The following is a 26,172-nucleotide window of genomic DNA, read 5'->3' as shown; positions in this document are numbered from 1 at the left end:
GGGGGGGTCACTCCGCTCTACTGTCAGCACCTTCCAACCCCTTGGGAGCCCTGCCCCCTGCCTGGACCTGGAGGAAGCGCTTCTGAGACCCCTCCCCCTCAGCCCTAGGGGCTCCCCTCTCTGTGTGTTCCATTCTTCACTCTCCAAGTTGTATGTTTTCATTTCCCACTCCCAGTGTCTTTAGCAGGCTCTTGGAGCAGTTTGACATTCCCCCTTCCTAGATGCCCCTTTTGTCCTTCACGCCCCCTCCTGTGATGGCTTCTTGCTTGTGGATATGAGCAGGAATTCAGAGACAAGTTCCCGCCCTCCCCTTGGCCACCCTGGAAAGTCTGGCTTCCCGTAAGCTGCAAATTCTGGGGAAAGTCATTCTGTTTCTTCTTCAAAGCTATCCATCTGAGAAAAACGAAAACAAAACAAAACAAAACGAATCCCAGAACACCTAGTACAGGAAGGTTCATTGGGGAGCGCTCTTACAATGATCGAGGTCATGGAAGTGCAACACACACCATGTCTGAAGGGCGAAATGGGCCATGAACCTGAGAAGTCTTCTGGGAGAATTCTAGACCGTGAAAAGGGATGACCACACCAAAGGTGTATTTTCTCCCGCAATTCCCGAGAGGTGCCTGCTATGTTCCTTAGTCAGATTCTAGAGCTCACACCTGGGACCAAAGACAGGTGGCCACTGCTCTGGGAGTTCTGCTTCTGCAAGATGTGTCCCATACCCAAGCCATACTGACTCATCTCACCTAGCCTGGGCAAGTCTCATACCGTAAAACAGCCTACCGGCATTTACAGAGATTGCCAAGTTTCAACCAACCTTGCAATTTCCAAATTGAAGGAGAGATGCCTGAAATCTGGTTATACAATACAACCTCAAGATGGCCCTGGGGGGAAAAAACCCAGTGCCACTTGCTTCCCCAAGGATGCCCTGGTTGGGCTGGCTCTGTCTCAGGATGGAAAGGCTCAGCCTCAAGGCTCACATGAGCCTCTGGTGTGTGGGGGGGAGGAAGGAGAGAACCAACGGGCCTCCTAGCTCCTGCTTAGCCACAAGAATTCTCCAAAATCTGACATCAAAACTTCTGTCACCCCACATCTCCACTGGCCATATCATTCTGAGTTCCAGTGGACGGATTGTTTTGCATCCTTCGATCCTGCCAGGGAATTCCCTGCCCAGAGACCATTTAAAGTGAGAAAGCCGAAGGAAGGTCTGGAAATGGACCCTGCCGGGGGTGCCTACTGAAAAATCCTGCACACCTGTGCTGGGACCCAAGTTTGACGTTGACTCGGTATGAGGAAGAACTGTAAGGACAGAAAGAGATGGCAAGGGATGGAGGGGACTAGAATATGGAAAGATTACTTACACTGTTTCATCATTCTTGAACTCCAGCTCCCCGTACGAGTCTTCAAAATCCTCACCACCACCCTTGGCTGTCCCCTCTACTGTCCTAAAGGGGACGATTACCGTGCCCCGGGCACCTGATGTCCGCAGAACCTTGACCTCCAGGACACCGATACTCTCGCTGACATGAATAGTGTCACATTCAAACGTGAAGATGCCTGCATGGTCATCATCCAAGATGGTGACTGTGGCCACATAAGGGGATACCAGGATGGCCCGGGGCAATGGAATATTATTGAGGACTATCGGAGTGATCGCCTCCTCCAGCTGCTCCTCCTCTATGCGGACGTTGCTCAACCTCACAAAAAAGTGTTCATCCTCCTCAAAGATGTCATCGTCGATGATGCCCACCGAGAACTCCTTCTGGGTCTCTCCTGGCTTCAGAACCACAGTGCCCTCTGTGAACTCATAGTCCGCCCCGGCATTGGCAGAACCATCCTCTGTTTTGTAGTCCACGTACACGGTCTTGGACATGTCCCCGCCTTTCCTCACCACCGTCAGGAGGACGGCCCCGCAGTTCTCCAGGCACTGGTAAGAGCACGGGTCAAAGAAGACCTTCGAGACAAAGTCCTCAGGCTCATTGGTGTGCACCTCATTGATGCTGGAGGCCTTCTTGGCTTGTTCTGCCGCATGCTTCTTCAGGACATTGCCTGCGCCGGTCATCATACGGGTAGCTTGGATCCGGTAGAAGGCACGACTCTTCTGTTGATGGGAAAGAGCATAGTAATTGGCCATCTCTACCAGCTGATCTAAGTCCTTCTCTGGGTGTTTCTGCTTCAGATCCTTGAGAATCCGGATCATCTCCCTGCGGGACTCATCTACTTCCTTCCCTTCCACGGGCACCAGGTTCCCGTCCAGGAAGTGGGAATTCATCATTTTTCCGTCCATCTCAATGCCCTTGGGGTGGTCACCCTCTGTCTCTATGATAATTGCTCGGTGTTTGTCTGTGCGATACTTTTTGTGCATGTATTTGTAGAAGAGCAGTCTCCTATCTGCCACCCAGGCCAGAAGGACACACACGGGGAAGAAGGAGAGAGTGAGGAGGCCTTCCCAAACCTGAACCACACCAGGGGAGAAGACTGCCAGGATCATATAGAGCCAGATGTAGGCGAAGATGCTCCAAGCAGCAGTGATGAGGAAGACTCGCAGGTGCTTGATCTTGCGAGTCTCTCCATCGGGGATCACGTAGACGCAGATGCCAATGATGATGAACATGTTAAAGGCTGCACTGCCCACGATGGTAGAAGGTCCCAGATCGCCAGCAATGAACCCATGGCCACACACCTCAATTAAAGAGAGAAGGATCTCAGGAGCAGAGGAACCCAAGGCCATCAGGGTCAGGTTGGAGACCGTTTCATTCCAGATCCGAATCGTCGTGGTGCTGGTCTCTCCATTGGGCTTTTCGATAGTCACCTCTCTCTCTTGAGAAGTGATGACTTCGATAGACGCCATAAAGCGGTCGGCAATGATGGACACCCCAAGGAACATGTATATCAGGGCCACAAAGTAGACGATGACCCTGGCAATCTTGTCCCCAAGGGAAGGGTTCTCCGGATACCAGATTGGCAGGATGACACCCTCCTTGCAGTCCGAGGACTCGGAACAGGACTCATTGTTCTGCCCTGTGCTGGGCACCTCCCCTGAGCCACCAGCCTCTGCCCGAAGACCATTCAGGAAGAGCACAAAAGTAATCAGCCCAAAATGGAGGAAGGCGGAGGTGAGAGGCTGCAACCTTAACCACGCCATACACGAGATTTAGCCGCTGGCTTCCACTGCAGCGCCAAGGGTCCTCCTGACAGGCCAGAGACCTAGAAAAGACCAGAGAGGCAGGGAAAGGCATGAGAAAAAGGGGGACAGCAAATGGCAGGTTCCCACCAATACAAATTGGTGTTTCACCTTGAGCGACATACGGCACTAACACATGGGGCGGTCTCTCACTCGGAAAAAATGATGTCAATGGGAGGCACAAAGAGCGACTCTGTCCGCAGGACCATCTGGTGGAGACTCAGCTGAAGAATGGCTTAAAAGAGCTGGGAATGTTGGTAATGAAAACATAAGTGATACCCTTCCAAATCCCGCTGTTATCCGCAAGAGTTCTCAAGAATCAACTGAAAATAGGCCAAGCATGACCCGAATCTTCATTCCTTGTAGTGTTTCTAGGTTTGGGGGCTTCTTCCCCCACGCTGTTGTCATACTCAAGAATTCTGCATGACATACGTGTGCCAGAAGAGTACAGATGGAGCTGAACTTTTCTCATGGGTTACTCCCCCGGAAATAGAACACATCACTCTGCATGCAATTGAGCCCACTTAGGAAAAACTCCTTCCCCGAATGCAAAACTTCTACAGGCAAGCTCTAATTCTGACATTTCTTGGGAAATCAAGAGGACAGACAGCGTCGCGGATGCTCCCTGCAGGATAGCTAAGCCAAGGCCCCCATAAGCTGTGCTCAAGCCCCAGTTCACAGCCTCTTTAGCCCGCTAGCAAAACATTCTTATGGGACTATTGAGACACTCAGTTACAGGAAGATGAAAATCATCCAGCCACTCGAATTCCAAACCCAGACACTGAAAGGGCCAAGTGATAGAAATCACTATTAATAAAACATGCAAGTGGCTCTCGAATGCATTTTTTTAAAACTCAAGACAAGATTTGGGGGTGAAATGCAGCCCCACCTGCTGGCTGGGACCACTAAGAGGTGAGCATGAATTCAGGAGAATGGGAAGAAATTCAGCAGAAACTATGGATTCATCTTTCCAATCACTACCTCATTCAGATGCAATGAGGATGCCCATAACCGTGCCATAGCTTTAAAAAACAAAAAGCTATTTGCCCATTACCACCTCTGCTATAGCCCTGCGGGGTTCCTTGAGTAACAGAAGCATGCTAATTTCATCTGCATAGCACCTTACAGGGTTTCAGGCCCTGTCCCCTGTCTCCACTGCTTCCCATCTCAGAAAATAGCACCTCCATCTGCTGGGTTATGTGTGCTGGGCAATGAGTGTTGTTCATCTGCAGCCCTCCCTTTCACTCCTGTCCCTTGTCTACTCAGCACCCAGACTCTCCCCTCATCTCTACAAGCACCGCCATCAAAGCCGCCATCACCCCTCACTTAGTGAAACTACTGCAGTGACCTCCTCACTGAACTCCCCACTCCGATTCTCACCCTTCCCCACTTCATTTCCTTATACAGCAACAGTCACCTTTTCTAAAAACCCCAGACCTATACTGTCACGTCCCTATTTGAAGCCCTGCAGTAGATTCCTCTTATCCCTTTTTTTTTTACGATTTTATTCATTTATTTGACACAGAGAGAGAGAGTATAGGCAGAGGGAGAGGCAGGCAGAGGGAGAGGGAGAAGGAGGCTCGCCGATGAGCAAGGAGCCCAATGTGGGGCTGGATCCCAGCACCCTGGGATCATGTCCTGAGCTGAAGGCAGATGTTAAACCAACTGAGCCACCCAGGCGCCCCAATTCCTTTTATTCTTAATACAAAGACTCTTTACTGTAACCTACAAGGTCTCCTCTCCTCTTTCATCTTCTGCCCCTCTCCTTCCTACCATATTTCAGCAACAGTGGCTTCATATCAGGCCCTGGAGATAACCAAGTTATTTTCTACCTGAGGACCTTTGCACACAGCACCAACCACATGTGCCTGAAATGAGTGTTTCTCCTTGGTACCCACACCCTTAACAATGCTTTAGATCTCAGCTTAAGTGTCACTGTCCCAGAAAAAATTATCCTCACTCCTTAAGACGGTCAACTTTCTCTGTTATGTCCTCTCATCACACTCAACTTTCCTTCATAGCAGTTTTAAAACTTTGAAATTAGATATTTATGGGATTATATAATTAATGTCTAGCTCAGCCATTAAACTCTGAATGAAATCAAGGCAAAGACTATGTTTATTCTGTATCCTGTATTTGGTATCTTAAGTAGTCAGTTAGTAAGTGCTCAGTAAATGGTATGTTTTTGGAACAAATAAATACAGCCACTAAGGAAGCTTCTTTGGTGCCATCAGCTGAATTGTGTCCCCTCCCCCCAACTCATATGTTGAAACCTTAGGCTCCAGTGTGACTATATTGGGAGACAGGGCTTTCAGGAGATAGTTAAAGTTAAATGAGTGTATAAGAATTGGTCCTACTCTGATAGGATTGATGGCTTTACAAGAAGAGGAAAAGAGAGAGCACTCTCTCCCCCACCACAGGGTGAGAAAGCAGCCATTGGCAAGTGAGGAAGAGAGCTCTCACCAGAAAACGAATTGGCCAGCACCTTGATCTTGGACACTGCAGCCTCCAGAACTGTGAGAAAATAAATTTCTATTGTTTAAGCTGCCTAGTCTATGGCATTATTACGGCCGCCTGAGCTGAGTAATACACTCAGACATCGGCCTTCTTTAAAGCCACTTTATGACCCGAATTACAGCCATTTGCTTCAGGAAAAAATAGATCTCACAGACAAATCCTGACGAGATTTCAGAGGCTATGTATGACCTCTCAAAATCCCCAAGGCTGGTACTCAAAGAGAAATTCCCCTCAGGACACTGTGCGCCCGGGTGCATACTGTAATCATGAAGGCCTCCCTTCCAAAGAGCTCCGTGGATTAACTTGGTTTCATATTCCCCAGAACGGCAGCCAAGTGCTGAGGCCGCCTTCCCCTTAGTCCAGGTACCGGGCATCATCACAGCACGTGCTCGGGGCTTGGACCTCACTCAGAAGAGGTTATGAGGCTGACGGCGGAAGAGGGGGGCGGCTGAAACTGTTTGGTATCCATGTCAGAGGCTGAAAAGTCTCTCATAATCTGTGATGTACACAGAGAACCACCCCCCCCGCACACACACAGGTTTGGCACTCACAAGCCCCAGAGAATTGTGGACAGAGAAGGATCTTGGCACCCTGCCTTGACCTCTGCAAACCCTCCATTTTGTGGATTCTGATAAGCTCCATGCAGGAGGAGACAGAAGGTGGGCACAGCTGGAGCAGCTCTGTGATCAAGAGCCCGCCTGGTGATGGGAGGTGGCAGCTGCATGGGCCGGCCATCCTGAAGGGGGTGGGCCATCCACAGGTTAGGGAAGAGAGCTGGCTTTCTGCGGTCAACGGACATGGAACACATAGACAGTAGAGTCGTCCCAACCAACAGAAGACAAGGACCCCCACTCATCTTACGCAGCACGAGAATTAGGAAGATCGTGTGTCTTTGCTCTCCTAGGTCATTTTTTTTAAGATTTTATTTATTTATTGGACAGAGAGATCACAAGTAGGCAGAGAGGCAGGCAGAGAGAGAGGAGGAAGCAGGCTCCCCGCTGAGCAGAGAGCCCGATGCAGGGCTCGATCCCAGCACCCTGGGATCATGACCTGAGCCAAAGGCAGAGGCTTAACCCACTGAGCCACCCAGGCGCCCCTGCTCTCCTAGGTCTTGCAAACATCTGTGGCAATGGGTTTCTGTAGGGAATATGCTGTCATGTGGTCAGAATCGGGGCCGACTTTAAAAAGACAGAAAATGAATGAACGGAAGGAAAAGATGAAAGAAAATAAGGCAGGAAGGCGACTAGGAGGTACTTAAGTCCTTGGAATTGAAGGTGGAAAATGGCCTGTGAATTCCCAATTGTTCCTTCTGGCCCTGCCAGGCAATGGTTTCTGCCCGAGATGGTTAGGAGGAACGTGGACACTGTGGATGACCTGGCCAATGGTCACTTTTCTGTGCTGTTACCCCTGGCCCCGGACACATCGGAGGCAGATCCCAACCTACTGGAGGTCCACCGCAGCTCCTTAAAGACCCAAATGATCTTCCGTGGTTCTTAATCAGCCCTAATGCGTATTCAGGGATATGACTCGGCTTGAGAACGCCAATATCACCCCAAATAATGAAGATGTTAATAACAGTCACTAACACACATAAGTCCTTAGTGTGTGTGTAACGCTAAACACTTCCTCACTTAATTTTCATAACGATCCTATGAGATTAGTACTATTTTTATCCCTGTTTTCCATTTTGGGAAACTAAGTCTTAATTAAGTCATTTAATCAAAATATAAAGCAAGGAAGTAGGAGGTCCGGAACTCACACAGAGATGACATAAAATTTATGGCTTTAACCATTCCATTTTACTCAGATGTCCAACTTTGTTGCAGAATGTCCATGGCTCCTCGTCAGCTTCTAATTTTCTGTAGATTTAGAAGCAATAGCACAGACCCATCCACCCTGACAGGACAGACTGACCATTTGGCAAAGCTGCCTGGTCTCCAGGCTTTTGGGGTTGTCCCTGCTGCCTGAGGGGACCTCCCACCTGAATATTCTCCTTCTCATCAGTTCAGTTTGACAAAATTCACTAAAGGCAATGGCTTGCCAGGCTTGGTACTAGATGTCAATGGGCAAAATGAACAGTAAGACACAGGCTTTGCCCCCAAAGGTACAATCCAGCAGGGGGATGACAGCTGCACAAATACGCACTTTTACTACAGGAAGTGAACGTACGGGGGCAGAATGCTGTGGGAACATGAGGAGGGCAGTGAGCCAGCCTGGAGAGTCAGGGAGGCGTTCTGAAGGAAGTGATCCTTTAAATGAGTCTTCAAGCACAAGTGAGCTTTAGTCAAGAAGAAGGAAGGAAGGAATGGAGGGAGGGAGGAGAAGGGGGAGGCGCAGGGAGGGGAAAGGAAGAGAAGGAAGGAGGATGGACATTGAGTCAAAAAGGAGAGCCTCTTTGGAAAGGAGGAAAGACATGGAGACATGGAAAAGCCTGCTGTGTGCCTGCGATCATACGGAATTCAGTGTGAGGCCGGAGGCATGAAGATGAGTGCCCGGGAGACTGGACACGTAGGGAGGACTCCGTTCCTGGCAAGTCTTACATGACAGGCTGAGAAGATGCATTTCATCCGAAGGGCAGTGAAAAGCCCAAGACAGGATTTTAAACAGGAGGATGACATGGTCTGATTTGTACTTCAGAAAACCCAATTTGGCTAAAGGGTTTAAGATGGCTGTTTAAGAGGAACAGGACTGGAGCGGGAAGATGAGCTAGACACCCACTGGAAACAGAACAGATACCGATAAAGAGGATGGGCCTGGGGTGTTTCTGCATAGGATGACCCTCGGTCCCCGTGTCATGTTCCTCCTCCGCAGCCTAACCAATGCTCCGGCTCAGCCCATGGCTCCTCATCCCTTTCCTGGATTATTTTCCAAACACCCCCAGGGCCATCTGCAAGGTGTCTGTGTCCTCAGCAGTGGCTCCTGACATCTTTTAATATCACTGGCAAATTTAATTAAAGTCACTGTTCCTCTGCTCTTCCAGATCATTAATAAAACAGTGCCACCAGGCCAGACGGAGCAAATTCTCCCTCCTGCTACGCCCTCCGCTTTCTCCAATGGGAACACTGCTCCAGGTCTGTCACCAGCCTGAGTAGAGTCGCCCGGCTGCTTCTAAATCTGGGCCCCGGCGGCGCGGGCATCACGGCCAATCCACATTCAAGTTTTCAGGCTGCACTGAACGCCATGTGTCAGTGGAGTGCAAGAGCACAGCGTCTTTTCCTGCACTTCCCTGGGGTGGGGGGAGTCGGTGCCCAGTCCTCTCTGTGGCAGAGCTCCCCAGACACTCAGGAGCGACAGCCCTCGCACTCTCTGGAGTAGGAAAGTGGTGACCTCGGCCACTTAGGTGGTTTGACGGTCACCACAGGGCCTTGGATCCAAGGAGGAAAACACAATGATGCTGGATCTGGGGCATTATTATTTCTGTGAATCTTGGTAGTGAATGAAGATGCTATTATCCTCATGTTCTGTTTTACAGATAAGCTCATTCGAACTCCTAAAGATTAAGTAATTTGCCTGACACTGCAGGGAGCGAGTAGAAAGCAAAGCATCTGAGTACTGGCAGCATGACTTTGGGGCATCTGGAGTCACCCACTGGCTTGGGGTGTGCCCTGGGCTTGGAGCTGCCTTGGAGCACGGGCCCAGGAAGGATGGGGTAAGCCTGTCTGGGGGTGCCATTCTCACCACGAGCTCGGCGGCTCTCCGTACTCTGGGGCAGCCTGGGACGGTGAGGGAGCCCCAGATTTGAAAGCGGGAGGTAAGAACTGTTTTCATGAGCTATAAGATTTTAAAGAGTCCCTGCACCTCTCAGGCAATTAGCTTCCTCGTCCAGAAAACTCACGTTGGGTTGGATGATCTCCACAGGTCCCTTGGGACAAAGATACTCTGATCGCAGGGAGGCATGTCTCTCCAAAGACAAGGAACCAAAGGGACACGTTCACATTAGCTTGGTCCCAAGCAGTGTGAGAAACTGGCACAGAATTCAGACTCCCACGGAGCCCTCTGAGCAGAAGAGGGTAGGTCAGGATGGTAGGAATGGTAAGCAGCAGAAGTCAGGATGGTAGGAAGATGGGGCCCAAGGAAAAGGCAAGGAGAGCCTACCTTCTGGACTAGCCAAATACACATTGGATCAAATTCATTTGTTAAACAACCACTCTTTGAATGCCCACCCCGGGCCAAGCACTGTGCTTGGGGAGTAATGCCATGAACGAGCTATGCCCCGTCCTCAACCTTAGAGTTTTTCTTCTGATAAGGGATGGAGACAAATAAGGAATTCCGGGAATCACTGGTTACGATGATATCACAGGAAGTCCTATCTGCTCCTTGTGCCACTCTAAGCTCCCGGGTTGGTCCCTGCACTCCTTGCTTCAAACCATGTGGGCAGTGGCTGCAATGCAGCACGGCTTCATAATATAAAGAATCTTGCAGTAGTATGTGATACGGCATTTTACAATTCTTGCTTCTCCGGTCTCATGAGATTGGCAGATGCGCCTTCCCTAGAAGTCCCTCAAATTCTTAATGACATCCAAACCGTAGGATAACCTCACGGAACCCTGCTGACATTCTCCTAGGCACTATCACACCAGCAGAGGAAGCCCCCCGGGGCTGTGTCGGGGAGCAGCAGCCTCAGCCTCCTCATGCTTTGTATAATCCATTTTTAAAATGACAACAAAAACAATAATCATATCTATTTATCAAGAGCCTACTCTACGGCCAGCATTGCATTAAGCACTTTTCCAGCTGCTACTCAATACCTAAGCAGCCCACAGTGAGATAAGCATTATTGTCCGTGTTAGAAATGAGGGGACTTGGGCTCAAAGATTAATAAGCCACCCAAAGGCCACTAGATGAGCAAGGAGCACAGTCGGGCTAGGAAGTTTGGTATGTCAATTGCCAAAATCTGCTTTCCCAACCTCAGGGGGTGAAAGGGAGGTTGGAAGAGTAGGGTAAGAATCTGGAGCCCTTACATCAAGAACCGAAAGCCCCCAAAACATCTACCTCCTTTGGAAAGCCTGCCCTGGCAATGCCCTCTTCCTCCACCTTCAAAACACCTCCTTCACTCTCCTGTGTTCCTCTAACATGCTGACCAACACTGAAGGACTTACACTGACCTGGGCTTACAAGCTCACATGTCTGTCTTCTACACTTTTTTTTTTTTAAGGTTTTGTTTATTTTTTGACAGAGAAAGAGCACAAGCAGGGGGAACGGCAGACAGAGGGAGAGGGAGACACAGACTCTCTGCTGGGCGGGGAGGCTGAAGCGGGGCTCGATCCCAGGACCCCAGGATCATGACCTGAGCCGAAGGCAGATGCCTAACCACTGAGCCATCCGGGAGACCCCATCCTCTACACTCTTATGGGAACTCTCTGAGGGATCTCAATTCAGTATTGGGCAGATGATTGATTGATTGATTGATTGATTGATTTCTTAGGACAAGTGGTCACAAGCAGTGAAACTCTCTTGATAGGGCCAAGAGGTTCAACCTGACCTCTGACATCCTCTCTGCCTCTAAAATTTTATGAACTCAAAGGCTCATTGATTCCATGACTCTAAGGATTACCAGACTTCTGTGGAAGCCAGAGGACTTTTAGCCTCTGCAAGTCCCTGACAGATCTAGGGAGCCAGGAACAATGAGAGTGGGCCAGAGACAGGAAGAGAAGTTGTGCTTCTCCACTTATGTTCTGCTTCTCCCACGGTAGGACCTGCAACAGCTTCTAAGTCATCCCCCAAGCTGGAGGGAGGAATGGAGCTGGGACCGCATGCTGGAGAGCCCTGTGCATTCAACTAACTTTGGAGCTCTAGAACATTCAGACATCTGGATCCTGCTCTAGACCTAAGTTTTGGACTCTCCAGGAGTGGAGCCCCAATATCTAGGTCTCTAAATTAAAAGTTCCTTACCAGATTTTGAGGTACAGTCAAGGTCGAAAAGCCTGAGAGAGAAGAGAAGGGATGCAGCCTGACTCTGACACCAGCATCTCAGTAATTCCAACCATGAGAGACTTTCTCTGGCCAGGAGAAGAAGTGTTGGTGTATAGTGAGCTGACTCATGATGGGTACCGGAAAGTCTTTCTATGTACTAGACAAACCACACTCCCGGACTCTCGCTTTCATACCTTGCCAAGGGTATGCCTATCCACACAAGTAGATTTTCCCTTCGTCTCTCCCTAAACCTGCTGTCTGCTGGGTTTATACTTCTACTAAGGAAATCTAAAAGATCCAGCGTTCCCTTCTTTTCATGGGAAAATGATGCAACCTATCCATTTTCAGGAGGACAGGTTCTTAGCTATTTTCACTTCCAGTGATGGGAGCTTAGGTTGGCTTGTTCACACTTTTCCTTCTGGTCTCTTAGTCTTTTCGTTCATGTGTTCATTCATTTGTGCATGCACGCATTTGAATGAAACCCAGTTTATGCATCACAGGTTGATTTTCATGGAATTATGGTGAGGAAGTTACTCGGATTTACTCTGATTTGTACCTTCATTTTTTTTTGTACACTCCAAAAAAAAAATTAAAAGTTCCTAGAGGGTAGGAATTTGTATCTGTTTTGGTATTTCTGTATCCCCAGTGTCTATCTCAGTGCCTGGCATATAGTAGTTACTCTGTATATATTTACTGAATGAATAGATACATTGAATAAATGGGCAAAAATAGAAGGCATAATATCCAGTGATTTCTCCCACGCTTGGCAGTGTTCAAATGGAGCATCCCATCTGTCAGGGATGCTGGGAGCAAGGTTTTTCAAGTTTGGGTAGTATGAACGAAAAATAATCCCCTTTGAGGAGCGCTCACTTCACTGAAGAACAGTGACAGAAAACCAAATCATCACAACGAAACAAGTCCTAGACGTGGAAGCGTATGTGATGCGCCAAGAGAGCGCAGAGCAAGGCTGGCCTTGCGCTGTCTACAGTCATCAGGGCCGGGTGCATGAGCCGGGCCATGGCGGGTTTGAGGAATGAACAGGACTTCACCCGGAGGAAGTCAGTGCATCTCCGACAAAGAACAGAAAGCCTCTGCTCACGGGCATGAAGGAGCCTGGCGGAGCAGTGTCTGCTTCGAGAAGGGGGAGCAGTGCAGCTGAAGGGCAGGGCCCTGGGCAGAAGCTGCAGAGGCAAGCGAGGAACAGTTCGTAAAAGGCCTCGTACCCCCAGCCAAGGACTTCGAGCATTATACTGGGAGCAACCGGGAGCCTTTGGCACTGATTCAATCATGGGAGGGACAAGAGTGATGGTTTTCCTTTGGACAGGAGACCTCGCGTGAGGACCATGGGGGAGCCGGGTGGGGGAAGGAGAACAGAGCAAGACGGGAGGCAGGAAGACGGGCCGGAGGCTCTCCCGGCACCTGAGTGCACCAGGACCGGAACCAGAACCAGAACAGACGCAGTGAGAGTGGGCCTGCGGTGGAAGGTGTGGGTGTGTGAGCTCTTTCAGGAGAAGCATCCACGGAGACCAGCGGAAAACGGGAGAACGGTGAAAAGAGAATGAAGAGGCATATCGAGGACCAGACCGCATCAGACTCGCTGGCTCTCCCACTGGCCCTGCCACATCCGTCCTGCATCAAGGATCTCCAGGCCCAAAAGCAAGGAAGCCACACAAAACCCGCTGAACTTAGATGCATGTTTCACATTCAGGACATCCTGCAACAGAGGAGGCCAGCAAGGATTCTGGGCTCTCCGGGAAGACAGCAAGAAGGCCCTGGAATTCAACCAAAGCACCAGATGCTGCTCACTCGAGTCAACATGATAGCTCTCTGTTGAGTCAGTCGTCCAGACTGTGATAAGCTCTGGAGATGGGGTGATGAGGCAGGTTTGGTCCCTCCATGGACCGGTGCACGGAAAAGCATACCAGATCTGGATCTAGATGTGAGCAACGGGTTTGGGGATTTATGTGCACAGGCTGACAGCATCCAGAGGTGATGGAGTTGGATTTCTCATGTCTATCTCATGTCTGTCTCAAAGAAGGATGCAGCTTCACAGAAAAGAAAATAAACTCGTGACTACACTGTCCTTCTGAAATACTGTTAGCTAGAACAATGAAAAGAATTTTTTAAAGATCCAAAATATTGAGAGGAACTCAAATCTTAGGGTGACTAAAAGAAAGCCCGATTCTGTTCATTGACTCATGAAAAAAGTATTTGTCGAGCCCATACTAGGTGCTCATTCCGGTTATAGGTTTCACTTCTGCCCGGAAGCGTTTTCAAATGTATTGAGCGGCAATTAGGTGTCCCAGTCTGCTCTAGCTACTGGGGATTCAATATTATATCTCTTGCCTGGATTCCTGCAATAGTTACTGATTTTGCCCCTTCTCTTGTGGTCTATTTTCCACAAGACAGCCAAAAAGTTCTTCTTTTTTTTTTTTTTTTTAAATCAGACCCCGCCATCCTTGGCAACCTCCTCTTCCTGCAGAACTCCTCACCCTGTTACTGACTTCTGCTTCAAAGTTACTGCCTTTCATTCCCCCCACTCTGTTTTGCTGCCTGCATACTCCACTCTAGCTAAGGTGGCGTTCTCTGAAGGTTCTAGAACATACTAAGCATGCACCTGCCCCGGGACTTTTGCATTTACTGTTCTCTTTGCTGGCACTCCCTCCCCTTACCCTAAATATCCCCAGAGGTCACTTTCTCATTTTGTTCAGGTCGCAGATGCCAGCTTCTCAGAGGCTTTCCTCCTCGTTTTCTCTGAAGGTGATCCCAGCCCTCCCCACCAGCACTCTCTAGCCCACTACCATTCCTTTTCTTTATGGCATAGATCACTTGCTGAAATCCTCACTGTTTCTGTTTGTCTACCAGTTTAACCTGGGCTATAATCCCCACGGTAGCTGGAAACCCGTCCTGGTTCACCTTCCTGCCCACAGTATGTTCAGGGCAGGTGCCTGGCAGGGTGAGAGTCGTGTTTGCTGACGACATCAGTGTGGCCTCCGCAGGACTAAGTCCTGTAGGAAGGAGGCAGCAGTGAGGGGGCCTCCAAACTTCCCGGGAAGCCGGCGGGTAGAGAGCCACTGACCTCAGACAGCAGTCGGTGTCCTCCCTCCAAAAGAACAAGAGCATGCACTGTTTGGACAACAGTCCTGAGGCTGTTTCTAAGCACGACTCCCTCTCCGTGCCACGGCCCCCTCGTTGGCACCTTACGGCACAGTGTGAGGCATGGAACAAGCCACATTTAGAGTGCGCCGTTCATTCAGCAAGTCTTAAGCAACGCCAGCTACCAATGGTTTACAAAGGCCCCCGTCCTCAGCCACCTGGACTCATGTAATCCTTTCGTGAGGCTGCTCCCACAGGCAAAGCAACCTTGGGGCTTGCTGCAATGCCAAGAATCTCTCTGCCAATTACAGATGGAGCCAGAACCAAACCTTGGTCCTCAGGCCGCCAGCGGTCTCCTTCCCCCAAGCCTGGAGGAGCATCATTTCAGAACCGGCCAGAAGAACATATCCCCTGCCCGGGCTGGGTCGAGGGAGTGAGAAGCCCAGGGCAGCCTGAGGGGGTATTGTTCCTGCCCCCTCACTGTTCCCCAGAGAAAGCCTCCTGGGCTTTGGGGGTTATCCCCAGAGAGAGGGCTGCCATCGTTCTGCCCTGTTGTCTGCCCATCAGGGGGAAGCAAGTGATTAGCTGCGTTTAGGTCCCTCTCCCTCGGCTCCTTCTCCAGGAGCCTGATTTATTTTAATGCCACTTAATTTCTCTTAATTTTCCAATGTTGAAATATGGAATTAAATCATATCATTGCCTGAATGGAGAACAAAGGGGCTCTGGCAAGCGGTCAAAGTCGTCTCTCTGAGCCACGACTGGGGGCTCTCTCGCACAATCAGCTAGCTCTAGGGCGCTCTGGGCCCTCCTGCGACAGGAGGGTGTCACGGGCAGACTCTGAGGACAGGTGGTGGCTGTGTGCTCTCCCCACTCCTCTAACGATTTCCCTAGAAGATGACTCCCCCATTTGTTCCTCCTGAGGGACTGGAAGGCACAGACTCAACCTGATTCTTCCCATCTCAATGGGGAGAGAGAATGCTGGTGTGGCAGGGGGTGGGCAGAGCTCATGGAAAGCTGCTGAGCACAGGAGTCCCACAAGTCGCTCAACAGAGTCGACATAGCTCTCAAAACAGCCATCCTGGATGGAAAATGAAGGCAGGGCAGTGCAGGAGCTGAGGCCTAGATCGGCTGGAGCGCGTGGGGTCCAGAGCACCACCTGTCATTCTGGGAATGCCCTGCAGTGTGGCAGCAGGAGGGGACTCCAGGCAGGAGTGGCAGCCTAGGGCCATCGGGCACTCAACCATCTCGGGGCACCATGGAGGCCACATGTCCAGAGAGTTGAGTCAGCTGGCCTCGCTGCTCTCTAGCAATCCAGTGTGAAAGCAGACACACCAGGGGCTTCAGCGTGCAGCTGGAAGGTTCTGAAATGAAAGATGCTGTCGGCACTGAAAGTATTGTCAGTAGGAGGCAATCTACAGCGTGAGGAGTGAGACTCACAGAATACAGAATTGTCAGGCGGGGGGGCGGCTGAAAAGTCAAGGCAGCCGACATAACCCTTTCTGATGGATAAGGAATTCAAGGCCCACGGAGCAGAAGTGGTCTCGCCTGCCATCGTCAGATAAGAACTAAACCATAAACTTTGGCGGCTCAGCGCTGCTTCTGTTATACCATACTGCCTGCTCCTAGTTTGATTTTTGACTCCACCACCGGCCTCTTTTATGATAAATGGCACAGATCCCCTTTCTTGACCTTGTTTCACCCACTTCAAAAGTGAGACAGGTTCTTCATTTATTTCCGCCTTCATTTCTCACTGAACACCCACCGTGTCTCCGGCATCATGTGACAGCGAGTGGGAGCGAGAAAAAGCACTTGGTCCAAGAAGGGGGGGCAAGCCGCATGCACAAAACTAATTTCAGTGAGTCTAAGGGCCTCATGAAAAATGGACACCGTGTTATCAAAATTCAGAGAGAGGCTCTCCATTGACGCTCCTGTCAGGAAGAAGCATTTGAGTTTTACACTGAAGAACAGGGAGGATTCTCAGTGAAAGGTAAACTGAGAGCGGAGGCACAGAAGAGGAAAGGACAAGTTCACTGAGGTGCCCACGCGGGACCTGAAAGACGGGAACCTACACACGTAGCGGTGAAGCAGGCCATGGAGGGCAGGTGGGCGGCTGCCAACCACGGGAGGCCCTTCTGGGTCTCTGTGTAGGACAGCGATGGGCCTAGAAGGCTGTTTCAGGAGGGGGATCTTGACCCAGTCTTAGCATGAACTGAAGGACCGGGAGGTTGAAGCTGGGAAGACGTTAGAAAGCTAATTTATAGAGTATGACAATAATCGCAGCTCCTTGGTAGGGGTATGGTGAGGCCTGAAGGGAAAGTCAATACAGAGCACTTTGCAACCGAGGAGCTAACAGGTGGTACAGGCACAGGTGTTGGTCGCTGTAATAACAACTGTTATTGTTACCGGTAGGATGTCGTAGGAGGTTATCAAATGCAGTCGGGTGCTGGTGGTAGGGACAGAGAAAGTGGGGATAGACTTAATGGACATCAGCAATATTCAGGAATAAGGCAGAGGAGACAGACAGAAACTTGGGGGTTTTGAGGCAGGGTGACTGGAAGTTGGCTGATGCTGTCAACACAAAGTGGGAAGTGAAGAGAAGTAGCTCCTAAGGACGAAGACAGTGTCCGTTGAGCAGCAACTCAGTTTGAGGAGCTGAGGTGACATCTCGTCGGAGATATTGTGCAAGGGGCTGGAAACAAGACACCAGGCTTGGAGAGCTATGGTGACAGTGAAACCGCAGTCACAGCAGAAACCATGAGGGAGACTGCAGAGGGGTGGTAGAAGGGGACAATGGGAGGGAGGAGAGACTCCTGGAGAGGAGGTGGAAGGGGGACCATCTAGAGACCTATGGGTCCCGGAGAGCTCAGAGTGATGGGAGCCAAGTGGGGAAAGTCTTCGGGAGCTAACAGTCAATCTTATCGGGGCTGGGGGTGCGTGGGTGAGATCAGAAATCCGTTACTCCATTCGGGGGGGAATGAGAAGTCCGTGGTGGGTGATAGTTGGGCAGAAGGTAGAGAAAAGTGGGAAAGCATGGGGCTAAACAAAGAAACCAGTGGTGACAAAGCGAAGACAGTGGTTTACTCTAAAAGTTCAAGAGCTGGTGAAAGCTGCATGGAAAGGGAACGTGAAGGGGTAGGAGTTGGACAAAAGCCAGGGCCTGCTGACCATGCCTACATTTGGAGGGAGGGGACCCAGGGCTGGAGAAGAAAGCGTGCAAGACGGGCTGTGAAGGCAGAGCAGGGCTGGCTCCTGGGCCCCGTGCAGGAGGGGAAGGGAGCTCTTTCTTACTCTGAAACCAGGGCCAGGGAAGCAGAAGGAGCCAAGTGGGGAGGTCGGGGTGCAAAGGAAGAACATTGACCAAGTGCATGCTATTTGGCTTCATTCTCGAGGACGAGCATAGCTGTGCATGACCCTGAGGTCCTCTCCTCTCAAGTGATTAGGAAATTACCGCAGGGAAGCCAGGGCAGGACCCCAGTTCCCAGTCCCAGTTCCCAGTCCCACATCCACATCCAGGCCCCACATGCCCCAGCACTCCTGCCGCACAACCAGGAAAGCATTACTTGTCATTTCAAGTATCAAAGCAGTAAATTTCATCCAGGATGAACTAGAACTGTTGCCTTCATAGACATGATTCTGTAGACCATATCCAAATACATTTGATTCTGGAAGTAACCTTTATTCACTCTCCATAGTATCAAAAACTACACATAGACATATACAAACTCATGTGATTCTTCCTATCTAAACATCTTGTTCAATAGTCTCTAAGGATCCAAATATGAATCTAACTCCATTTTTACTCTTCCAGGCTCCTTCTTGAGACCATCCCCAGTCCTCAGAGATCTCCGATCTTTAGGGGTTCACCCTGCTCTGCAGCTCAGTAGGCCAGGAGGCCTGTGTTACACCTGCAGGAGTCACTTTTCCTTTTCCCTGAGGCACCCTGTCTGGTGTTGGGTTTAGAGTGCCCATTCAAAACACAGACAACCAAACCCAAGCCAATCTCATCAAAGAAAGTGGTGGAACATCTTTCTAGAGGAGCAGCTCTGGTTTATATGCTAAAACAGAAAGAGGAACCCGTACCCCTCCCTTACAGGCCACCCAAAGGATGCCTTGGGCTTCTCCCACAGACTTCCGTCTCCGCACCTCTGTCTCTCTCCCTATAGTCCAGTCTCAACATACCTTCTCAAATGCAAACCTGACTGTGCACTTCAGTGCCAACAACCTTCCTAAGCCCCTACTGGCAACAGCAAAAATCCTTAGCATGGAGTACAAGCCCTTCAAGATTTGGTCCCTAAAGAACCGTCCTACACTGTTGGCGGGAATGCAAGGTGGTGCAAACACTCTGGAAAACAGCATGGAGGTTCCTCAAAAAGTTGAAAATAGAGCTACCCTACAACCCAGCAATTGCACTACTGGGTATTTAACCTAAAGATGCAAATGTAGTGATCCGAAGGGGCACGTGCACCTGAATGTTTATAGCAGCAATGTCCATAATAGCCAAGCTATGGAAAGAACCTAGATGTCCACCAACAGATGAATGGATAAAGAAGATGTGGTGTATACACACACACACACACACACACACACACACACACACACAGATACAATGGAATACTATGCAGCCATCAAAAAAGAAATCCTGCCATTTGCAATGGTGTGGCTGAAACTAGAGGGTATTATGCTGAGCGAACTAAGTCAATCAGAGAAAGACAATTATCATATGATCTCCCTGATATGAGGAATTTGAGAGGCAACATGGCGGGGTTAGGGGGTAGGGAAGGAAAAAATGAAACAAGATGGGATCAGGAGGGAGACAAACTATAAGAGACTCTTAATCCCACAAAACAAATTGAGGGTTGCCAGGGGGCGGGGGGTAGGGAGAGGGTGGTTAGGTTACGGACATTGGGGAGGGTATGTGCTATGGTGAGTGCTGTGAAGTGTGTAAATCTGGCAAGTCACAGACCTGTACCCCTGGGGCTAATAATACATTATATGTTAATACAAAATTAAAATTTAAAAAAAAAATTTTTTTTTTAAAGTCCTCCAAACTCCTCTCCCGGAACTGTACCCTCTGTCTTCAGTCACTGGCCTTATGCACCTTAGGCCTTTGCATGTGGAGCCCTTCGGTCCTAACATTTTCTCTCTGCTTTCACCAAAGCCAACCCCTACCCAACCTCTCTTTCTGGGATTCGATGTCCCTAGAATTCCTCGTGAAGGCTCTGTGGAGAGGTGATCTCCCTACATGCTTCCACTGTACCCAGGATCTACCCTCCACTGAAAGGAGTCACTAGCTGATTATTCCTGCAGGAATGAATGTATGTTTATAAGGAAAAGGACCGTTCTGTTTTATTTGCCTCCGTACCTGGCAGATGCCTGGCAGAGCAGGCTGTTGTTGAATATTTATTGAATAAATAGCTGATTGAATGAATAAGTGAATGCTTTTTCTTTTAGAGTCCAATATATGGCTGAGCCTCACCAAACAGTTGAGCCTCTGGGCAAAACAACCAGACTGAGTGAAAAGGGGGTCACCCCTCTCTTCTTACCTGACTTTGGTAACTTTAAAGAGAGGCCAAGATGCGGGACACGTTCCCCCAGATCCAGAATGGGAGCAGTGACTGGACCATGCAGGCCAAGGAACAATGCCCCCCATCACGACCCCATGGACAATCCTGGCAACTCTGCCCAGAAACTGTACAGGGGGCCGCCTGGCACAGGGACGGGGCAGGGATGGGGCAAGAGCCTACTCCCTCAACTTCAGGGTTCCAGCCCAGGAAGGAGCCTGAAGAAGGAAATGTTTTTTTAAAGGGTCAGTTTGATAACCCCATTTTCTTTTCTGTGACCAGGAGGTCATACAGAAGAGATGCCAAAGAGGACAGCAGAGGGGCAGGAGCAGAGAGGAGAGCTACCTTGGCCCTTGGAGTTCATTCTCCACCCAGCATTTACTGACTGCCTACTCTATGCCAGGCACAGTGCTAGGCCCTGCAGATACACCATGAATAAACAGCAGTTATGTTCCCTCCCTTCCTGCAGCTTACTGTCTAGAGGTGTGACTAGCATTTACTCCACCACACAAGGAAACTGAATGTGCCTCTTTAAATTACTTCAAAATAACAGGTTCAGGTTATGAGTGTACAGACGTTCTGGCCGGGTCAGAGATGGTATGGAAGGCATCCTTGAGGAAGTAACCAATGACCTAGGAGCTGGAGGGAGACTAGGAGTACATTAGACAAGAAAGGAGTTGGAGTTTAGGGGTGTCGGAAGAACAAGAAAGCATCCCAAGTACAGAAAACAGCATGAGTAGCCTTTCCATCTCCATTAAGTCCAAGAACAACTTCAAGTTCAGTTCTGTAGGCTCCATCTGCTTCTTCTCAACCCAATATCCATATTTTATTTAAAGAAAGGGGCTAGGGAGTGGACACGTGTGTGGGGACCTCGGGCAGGAATTGTAGGCAGCGATGAGAAGCTGGGGTGATCAGCCCACACCAAGCAGCTCTGGCAGCCGCCGTCTCCAGGTGAGGCACCGCACCGCATGAAAAGGCAGGTTCCTCTCAAACTTGCGAGCCCGCTAAAAAGAAGGGCCAGCAGGAGGCCGGCGGCCCTGTAGAGCGCACGGATCCCCCATCTCAGGAAGAGCATGGCGCAGAAGCTATATTTGAAAATTGAGGTAAACAAGAGCTCAGCTCCAGTGGATGGGGCACAACAGCTGTGGGAGATTAATCACAGGCGGCTGCAAGTCACCGGGTCGGCAGAGGCCCGGAGGCTTCCCTTTCGGTGCCACACCGGTAGGCCCGCTGCGTGCCCATCACGTACCCACAACTCCCTCGGCTCGGGGTGTTTCTCGACCACCCGGGAGCTCGGAGTCTCGCTGCCCGCGGCAGCCTGCCTTTCTGAGAACCTGCCCCAATTTCAGCCTCTGCCCGGGAGATTGAACCAGCAAACGGGCAGGGTTTTTTAGTCGCCATAAAAGATGAGTGAATGAGTGAGTGAGTGAGTGAGTGACGGAGGGAGGGGGGAGAGGGAGGGAGGGAGGAAGGAGGGAGGGAGAGGAGGGAGGGAGGGGAGGGAGGGAGGCGGGCAGCAGGCGGGTAAATTTATGGCACTGCATTAAAGGCATTTGTTCTATTTAACCACCGCCCGTCCCCCCGCACTCCCTCCCCGGTTAAAAATAAAACTCAGTGAATAAAAACGAAAAACTGCTTTCTCCGCCCGGAGCAAATCGCTTTCTTCATCTCTCCCAGTGGCTTGGGTCCTCGGGGCAGGTGCGGCAGGGTCTGCAGAGCAGCACTAGCCTCCGAAGGAGGGCCTCTGGGTGCGTGCGTGCGTGCGTGTGTGTGTGTGTGTGTGTGTGTCTCGGGGAGGGTGGCGGGAGTGGGTAGTTAACACACCTCCCTTCTCCCCACCTGGCCGCGGCCCGCCCAGACCCCCGCGGTCCGGAGCGCCCGGGACCCGAGCAACCCTCCCTCTCTCCCCGCCCTCTTGGCCGCGGCCGGCCGGTGCGCCGGGGCTGCAGTTCCCGACCCGCCGCCGCGGAGTCCCGAGGCTGGGCGCGCGCGTGCGTGTGTGCACGCGGGCGCGCGCCGCGGGGTAACGCGCTCCGCTCCTAGCCCCCGACCCCCGCGGGCACTCAGAGCCCCGGGAGCGCCGCACGGCCGGGCACCGCCAGCACACAGGCACACATGCAGCCGGCCCGCGCCGCAGCGTTCCGTGTCCCCGGGGCGCACCCGCCGCCCGAGAGCACACACACACACGCCCCGGTGTCTCGTTCTGCGCCCCCCCGACCCCCCCGACACTCTTCCACCATGCCCCCCCCAGCTCCGCAGACAAAACGTTCACTTTCCGAGGCACCCTCCCCCCACCTCTTGAGGCACTAAACCCGAGGGAAGGCAGCCGGTATGAATGATTTCGAGAAATAACTTAACACCGGCATTCACAAGCGGGAACCCTCCGGGGGGCGTCCCAAGCCCCCAGCCTCGGCCTCCCGCTGAGGGGGAAGGGCAGGAGGCTCACCCCATTACTCACCGTTTCCTCCCGGTCTCCCGAGCGGAGCGGCCAAGTGAGGGGGGAGAAGAAGGTGCGCGACGCCCCGCCGCCCGGCTGCTCAGCGGCCGCAGCGGCTCATCGCCCCCGCGGGCTGCCCGCCGGCCGCAGCCGCGTCCGGGGCATGTCAGTCGGCAGCAGCCACCGCCTGCGGGGCTCGTGGGCTCGCAGGCTTCCGGGGTGGTGGGGGGGGCGCGCGGGCTGGGGCAGGGGGCCTAGGGAGGAGCGGGGAGACCCTCCCGAGGACCCCCGGAGGAGCCCGGGCCGGGGCGCGGGCTCGGGGTTGAGCCCGGGGAGGCCCGGAGTCCCGGCCGCCGGCAGCTGGGGGATCCCTGCCGGGAGGGGCAGGAAGGCGGGCGGCCCGGCGCGCCCTGGCGGCTCGGAGGGACCCCGGCTCGCGGCCGCGTCGCCGGGGCTTTCCCGGGGCTGGGCGCGCGCCGACTCTCCGCCTGGCACGCCGTCACCGCGGGGGACGTGTCGGCCTCGCCGCGCGGAGGGGACGCGCGGAGGGGCTGGTTTCTGGGCGAGCCGCGAGCTTTGCCCATTAAGCTGCAGCAAGAAGCCAAATCAAAAAGCCAATCTCCAAGCCTCCCAACCGAACGTCACCCTATCAGCTGGGAGCCAGAGAGCCGCGCCGAATGACAAGCCGCGCATATTTATCCTCGCGCGCCGAGGGGGGATTTTCAGATAGCGTCCCGAACAGCCGCGGGGAAGCGGACCTGCGCCTCGCGGCCCCCCGGGGCCCTGGGGGATCCAATGAGGGCGGGAGCCCTCGCCCGCGGCCACCCACCCACCCACCCAACGGCCGGAGCCCGGCGCCGGGCTCCTCCCGGCCGGCGGCGGTCCCGAGACGGCGGCGCGTCCTGACCTGGATTCCGCCGAGTCCGGGGCTCCGGGCGGCGGGCGGGGAGGGCGGCCTGGCGGGCGGGCGGGCGCGCAGCACCGGCTTTCCCCTTGTCCTCAGGAGACGCCGCCTGCAATTCCGAAATTAAGTCTCCACCAACACATCTGTGGTTTTTAAATATAGCAGGGGACGATTACCCAGGCAGGGTCCACCCAGGCCTAAGGGAGGAGTTGAGGGGGATGGAGGTTGGCAGGGGAGGGAAAATAAAACTCCCTTTTTCCCCTCTTTTTTTCCTTCTGTTCTTGGTGCAGAACTCAGTCTGTCATTTTCTCAACCCAAATCAAACAACAGCTTGCGAGAGACTCTCGGGTGAGTGCTGGTATGTTGGCTTTTGGGTTTTTAAGGCTAAAAATAAGAGGGGGCTGCCTCCCAAATTGCTGCTTACTCTGGGCCTGGAGCCTGGAGGAGAGATGGTCTTTTGATGCAGCAGCAGACCTAGGGATTGGGGCTTGGCTCTGACAAAGTGTACACACGTAGCCTGAAATCAGATGCCTGTAATTTCTTCTATATTTGCCAGGCGTGGTCCTGGAGGCATGAGGGATGGGCAGGCCTCCCCCAAGAATGAGGTTTCTTCTAGTTTATTGATGGCATTAGGCAGATCTAAAAGGAGCGGGGTGTCGGGCGGGCTGGCCCTTTGTAGAGGCACCGCTATGAATTCTGGGGCAGAATCCCAAGGGTGGGAAGTTGTTCCTCTCAGGCCTCTCTGCTGCCTGAGGCCGGTCTGAGGGGCCAACAAGGAAGAAAAATGCTTAGCATGTATCAGCACCTCCTTAGGATGGGCAGCCTTGCTAATGAATTTGACTGTTTTATTTGTCATCTTCATAAAACTCCATGAGGTAGGTACAATGACCAACTCCACGTTTCTGTTGAGAAAACCGATCCTCAGAGAGGCTAAGAACCATCTCAAGGCCACAAGCAGCAGAGATGGGAAGATGGGAAGAAGGTGGAACCAACTGGAGTTTTGCTGATCATCACAACGATATGTGCAAATTCCAGGATCCCCAGGGGACTGTTCCGGAGCAAGGTTTGGTGCCAATGGACAAGTGAGCATAGGAGTTAGAAAACATGTGAGCCTGGGGTTGATGTGAGTTCTTTCCTGATCCCTTTCCTGATTCCCTGTTCCTTCAGCAAATCATGTGGTGGTTTCCATCCTGAGTTCGAGTCCCTGGTGTGCTCCTAACTGAGCCTGGTGATCTCAGACCCCAGAACCTTCATGGCTCTTGAGTTCGGTTAAGGTTAAGGCTGAAACACTGACTCTGTAAGATTTCAGTTACTTCGAAAGTTTGGGATTTTAGGATATGCCATTGGTGCCATCTTCCTTGTATTTGTTTCCACAGAGATCCACAATGCTGACTGGTCTAGAGTGAAGACCAAGAGATGGCTGGTGGGGGCGTTAATTGGTATTGCTTTTAGGAAGGGCACCTTTGAAAGATATATCAAATTCCTTAAAAAATATGAACCTCTTTGACTCAGTAATTTTACTGGTTGAAATTTACTCTATGGCAATAGTTAAGAATGTGCTCACTTCGTTACAAGGATATCCATGGTAGTGTTTATAACAGCAAAAAAATGGAAACATCTTGGAGCACCTGGTTGACTCAGTGGGTTAAAGCTTCTGCCTCTTCTCAGGTCATGATCCCAGGGTCCTGGGATCAAGCCCCACATTTCGGGGGGGGTGGGAGTTTCTGCTTAACAGGGAATCTGCTTCCCTCTCTCTCTCTCTCTGCCTGTCTCTCTGCCTACTTGTGATCTCTCTCTCTCCATCAAACAAATAGATAAAATCTTAAAAAAAAATAAAATAAGATCAACTTTATTGAGGTATAATTTGCATACAATAAAATTACCTGTTTTAAGTGTACAGGTTGATGGGTTTTGATAGCAGTACACACAAGTATAACAACCACAATCAAGATACAGAACATTTACATCTACCCTCAAAGGTTCCTAGCCCCTTTGCAGTTATCCCTCCTCCCCTCAAGCAACCACTGATCTGCTTCCTGTCACTGTAGATTAGTTTTGCTTTTTCTAGAACTTTCTTCTTTGTGTCTTTTTATGGCTCTTGATATTTCTTCAAAGAACATTTACCATTCACTAAAACAGCAGCAGTGACAATACACACAGAACTGGTCTTATCCTTTCTCTAGAACTACCAGAAACTGACGGGAGCTTCATTTTCTTTTCACCTGCAGCAGCTGTGGCTGGGCAGGAAGGTGGGAGGTGAGGGGAGTAGCTCAGCACGTTTAACCATCGCTGGGGGCAGAGTGACTCGTGGGGGTTATCTGACTTCCAGGTAGACTGAAATAACCAAGCCCAGTTCTGCATTCTGAGTCTCTGTGTCCTCACCTATAGCATGGAGGAAAAATTAATAACAACATCCACTCGTGGGGTCAGCGCGAGGATTCCGTGAGATTACAGTTTCTGATGTAATCAGAAAGAGCACTGACGTTCGCTCTTTCTCCCCCTTACCCTGCTTGCCTCCCACTGTATGCTCTACATCCACCTGTCTCCTCTGAACATGGGA

At 51.4% G+C, this 26,172-nt stretch overlaps 1 protein-coding gene across 1 annotated transcript; it reads right to left on the bottom strand.

Annotated features, from left to right (window-relative positions):
- Positions 1-1,357: 1,357 nt before the first annotated feature.
- On the bottom strand, positions 1,358-22,915 carry LOC116879974 (sodium/calcium exchanger 3). The gene is made up of 2 exons (XM_032878680.1): positions 22,730-22,915; positions 1,358-3,207 (listed from the first exon to the last, which is right to left on the bottom strand). The coding sequence occupies exon 2, from the start codon at positions 3,143-3,145 to the stop codon at positions 1,358-1,360; it is 1,788 nt and encodes a 595-aa protein (XP_032734571.1). The 5' UTR covers positions 3,146-3,207; positions 22,730-22,915.
- Positions 22,916-26,172: the final 3,257 nt, after the last annotated feature.

This window comes from Lontra canadensis, unplaced genomic scaffold (genome assembly GCF_010015895.1).
Source record: "Lontra canadensis isolate GAN:19392208 unplaced genomic scaffold, GSC_riverotter_1.0 scaffold64, whole genome shotgun sequence".
In the NCBI taxonomy this organism is placed as follows: Eukaryota; Metazoa; Chordata; class Mammalia; order Carnivora; family Mustelidae; genus Lontra; species Lontra canadensis.
The sequence above is the reverse complement of the archived record's forward strand: the minus strand, read 5'-3'. Positions and strand labels throughout refer to the sequence as shown.